We start from the raw sequence: 4,650 nt of genomic DNA on the forward strand, positions 1-4,650 counted from the left end.
CTTTGACGTGATTTCATGGGAACTCTAGGATTCTATCCCCGTATCTTTTACTTTACTCTACTTTGACGCTTTTCTCGATTTTACTATCGATTTTTGATTATCTGGCGCGCCTCTGGCGCGTTTTGTCCAGGATTTTCAATTAAAAAACACAGTTTATAGTGTATACAATCATTATTTATTCGTTGTGTCAAAAAGAATAGAAACTATTTTACAGGAAATTATAAATATTGTTTCCTGGAGTCGGCTTCTTCTCACTTGGTCCCTTCGGTACCACGCAGTTCGGGACGAATGCATCAAAGATGTTACACAGCTCCTTTTTTTCCCTCTGAAAAACATATTTCTCAAAAAAAAAAATTCAAAAATATTTCTTACGGTATGAGGCACGAACGATATTAAATACTTCGGTACCGCATACTTCACATCGTGGGTTAAGCTCCTGAAATATTTAAAATGAGTCATGAGACTTGAACTTTCAAAATCATTTACCTGATCATAATGTTCCGCATCAACTTGTACATTTCAGGATCATCCAAGTTGCGAGTTGGGTGAATGTTGGCTGCCCTACGTTCCAGGAAACGTTTTCGCAGTATCCATTCGACTGCACCCAATGGAAGCATACGGTGTTCACATACACGAGCTCATCCGCTTTTTGCTCGAACTTGTAGAAGGGAATATTGTTCTCCACAAGTTTGTCCTCTCCCGGCCAATAATTAAGATTATGAAAATCTGAAAGAGAATCTAATCAGCAAAAAATCGATACACCATGTTAGAGACCCGGAGAAACTTTAGTGTACTCTTTCATAGACTTTGAAGAGATGTATCTCAAAAAGGGGCGGAGCTAGAAAAAAGTTGTCAACTGATAAAATGTAGAAAATTTTAAGGGCTATATTTTTGTAGTTTACAACTTTTTAGTAGCTTTGTCCAACTTTGAGATACAAGCGTTCTAAGAATAGAGGTGAAAGAGAGGAAGAGGAAGAGAGCACAGTGAAGCGAGAGTGTCTCACTGTCTGCGTTCCCTTTAGTTTTTGTGAATTATTGTGCTTTTAAGCGTTTTTCTTTGTTTCTTCACTTTAAAACCAGTCAAAATTATGAAAATTAAAGTTTCTCAGTCATTTCCTTAATTTTCAGAATCCTGATTTTCAGACAGGTGTAACTCAAAAATGGGCGGAGCTACAAAAAAGTTGTACATCACAAAAATTTTAAAAATTTTAAAAGCTACATTTTGTTAGTTGACGATTTTCAGGTTGCTGTGTCCAAATTTGAGATATACCAATTTGAAAAAAAAGTGTTACTAAAAACTTTTCAACAGCTTTAACTTTTTAAATTTTTAACATTTTTCAAAAATTCAAATAAAATATTGTAGCTCTTAAAATTCTCTATTTTTGGTAATTAAAAACTTTTCATTAGCTCCGCCCCTTCTTGGAATACACCTCTTCAAAGTCAGGGTGTCTCGTTTCTCGGCGTTTCTCTCTACTTTATGGATTGTAACCTATAAAATTTTAATTTCTTACCTCCAGAATCTTCCGAAACATTGAGAAATTAAAAAAAAAAAGCAATAAATACTAGAATTCAATAAAAATAGGAAGACGATTGGTCGACGAGCCATTCAGTAGGCTATCATGAACACATATTGATGGAAATGAAGGGGGCAAGGAGGACACAGAGAGAGAAGACGCTTGGGGTCTGTGGAGGTGTGGGGGGGGGGGGGGGGGTGTCCGGGAAGGGTGTACTTAATGTATTATGTTATCGGAGTGTCCCCCGGCACCTGCTGCTAGAGAGACATAGAGAAAGAGACACATCTTTCCCAACCATCTGCCTTTCTTTCTCTTCCTGGGGCCGTCCTGGCCAAATGCGTCGTAGGCGCACCAGACTACATGTTTTATATATGTAATTGAGAATGAGAATGATAATCTCAGGTGTCTGGAAAGGGTCTACGGCAGAGTTGCATGGAATTCCGACTTCCGACTTCCGACTTCCGACTTCCGGGCAATTTTTCCATTCCGACTTCCGACTTCCGACTTCCGGATAAGGAAAATCGCTTCCGACTTCCGACTTCCGACTTCCGGATAAGGAAATTCACTTCCGACTTCCGACTTCCGACTTCCGGATAAGAAAATTTCACTTCCATGCAACTCTGGTCTACGGTAAATCATCAGAGAAGTTTATTCAAATGTTAGTTACATATTAGAGATAAACTTTACAAATTAGAAATAGGCCAATATTTATTCTCTCACATTCCATAGGTAATCGTTTTGTGAAATGAAAGACTGCGCTCTTCAATACATTCGAATAGCCTTAAAAACATTTAATTTCAAAAGTGATGGAATACATCGAGGAGAGAACTTACAAGCTCAATTTTGCTTTTGACTTCAATTCTTTGGATACGCGAACGATTTTTAAACATCGTCAATTGTTCCCACTGTGCAGACTTGCAAGGTCGACCACGCTTCGAAGCCTTCTTGATATCTTGCGGAGGCGTATTCTGAAAAATATGAAAATGGGTTCGCTTTTTATTTAAAGCTTTTTTTTTACTTACTTTTCTAGCCGATTGGTGACCATTTCCATTATTTCAATTGAAGCTGCAGTTGATATCATTAACGCTGTTGGATTGGAAAAAAACTAGGAATCCGTACCGTTTTCTGAAAAATTTGAAGAGTTTCGGTTAAATATTGTTTTCTTTTTAATCTCATGATGATTTTCTCTGCAAAACCTATCAATAGTAAAATACATTCCATGTTAGGAGACGCAGAGAAATTTTTGTTGCGCCAGGATGACGCAACTATCAGATATTGGATGAGAACCGCTGACAAATCAATGAATCATGTTTGCGCCCGACCCTTATCTCTCGGACAGATATCAAGAAAGTTTCGAAGCGTGGTCGACCTTGCAAGTCTGCACAGTGGAAACCATTGACGATGTTTAGAAGTCATATTCAAAATTGAAGTCATAAGCAAAATCGAGCCTGTGAGTTCTCGATGTATTCTATCACTTTTGAAATTACATGTTTTTAAAGCTATTCGAATGTATTGGAAAGCGCACCCACCAAAGTTGTCATCGTTATGAAAGAATTGACTATTTGGAATAAAAGTGTTTATCCCTAATATGCAACTGCCACTTGAAGAAACGTCTCTAATGCAGAATGCACATATTTCATAATTTACCGTAGACCCATTCTCAGTTACATGTATAAACCTTTGTAGTCTGGTGCGGAAGAGAAGGTTGTGTCTTTTTTTCTCCATTCGTTTACCTCCTTCTCGCTGCCAGTCCGATAACATAATACATTCCGTACACCTTCTCTGTCCCTCCATTTCCATCAGTTATGTATTCATGATAGCCTACTGAATGGCTCGTCGACCAATTGTCTCCTTATTTTTATTGAATTCTAGTATTTATTGCTTTATTTTACATTTCTCAATGTTTTGGTGGATTCTGGAGGTAAGCAATAAGGTCTTATAGCTAAAAATCCATAGTAGAGCCTGTTGTAGTCTCCATTATTCTGGCGGTATAAAAGAGATGCTTCCGTGGTAAGTTTATCGGCATAATAATGGTTACCCTCTATTGCAATGGCTCGACCAAAAAGTCCCCAAGGAAATACTGATCGTATGGTCAATTTTCGTTTGGAACACCTTGGTCCCGTACCGGTGCGGTTTGTGCACCGGCGGGGCCGGGTTGATTGTGTCTTAAGATTCCATAATTTAAGGTAAGGGTGGTTTTCTTTGGGGCTGGTATAATCAGTTTTTTATTCTTCAGGCCATCACAGTGCTTTTTTCTCGTCGCCATCCAATTCGTGACGTATCACCCCATTCCAATTTCCCCCATTTCTTCTTAATTTTGCCCCTTGTTTCTACTTACCTAATAAACTTAATATTCCACTACCACTGAATACATATCCACAGGTGCAACAACTTTGAAGAGGTGTATCTCAAAAAGGGGCGAAGCTAGAAAAAAATTGTCAACTGATAAAATGTAGAAAATTTTAAGTGCAATATTTTTTTAGTTAACAACTTTTTGGTAGCTCTTTCCACTTTTGAGATACAAGCGTTCTAAGATTAGAGGTGAGAGATAGGGTTAGGAGACGCAGAGAAGCCTTGAAGAGGTGTATCTCAAAAAGTGGGCGGAGCTAAAAAAAAGTTATCAATTACAAAAATGTAGAGAACTTTAAGGGCTACATTTTTAAAGTTGACAACTTTTTAGCAGACTTGTCAAAAATCGGGCCGGCCCGGGCCAAAATTTTTCCTGATTTCAAAAAATGGGAACCCGTTTTTACCAAATTTTATTTGAAATTTTTCGAAAAAATGGAGTAAAAATGCATAAATATTCACATTTTTTCTAAAATTTCAAAAAATTTCCAAAAAAAAATCAAAAACTCAACATGTTTCAAAAGAGCCTGGCCGGGCCGGGCCGACATTTTTCCTGAGTTCGGCCCGCCGGGCCGGGCCGGGCCAAAATTTTTCCTGATTTCGGCCCGGCCCGGCCCGGCCCGTGACAAGTCTGCTTTTTAGTAGTTCCGCCCACTTTTGAGCTATCAACGATCATCGACCGACTGGCGCACCTCTGACGTGTTTTAACATTTTAGGTGTATTTTTAGCTATTTTATACTTAAAATCTTATTCCTATTATTCCTTACATCAGAATCTTTCAAGACATTAG

The 4,650-nt window shown here is 38.3% G+C and overlaps 1 protein-coding gene across 1 annotated transcript; it reads right to left on the reverse strand.

Moving 5' to 3' along the window:
• Positions 1-208: 208 nt before the first annotated feature.
• On the reverse strand, positions 209-617 carry GCK72_011270 (uncharacterized protein; the record flags this gene model as incomplete). The annotated part of the gene is made up of 3 exons (XM_053728332.1): positions 209-325; positions 373-436; positions 487-617. 3 exons carry the CDS (start codon positions 615-617, stop codon positions 209-211), a joined length of 312 nt encoding a protein of 103 aa, XP_053587909.1.
• Positions 618-4,650: the final 4,033 nt, after the last annotated feature.

This window comes from Caenorhabditis remanei, chromosome III (assembly GCF_010183535.1).
Source record: "Caenorhabditis remanei strain PX506 chromosome III, whole genome shotgun sequence".
In the NCBI taxonomy this organism is placed as follows: Eukaryota; Metazoa; Nematoda; class Chromadorea; order Rhabditida; family Rhabditidae; genus Caenorhabditis; species Caenorhabditis remanei.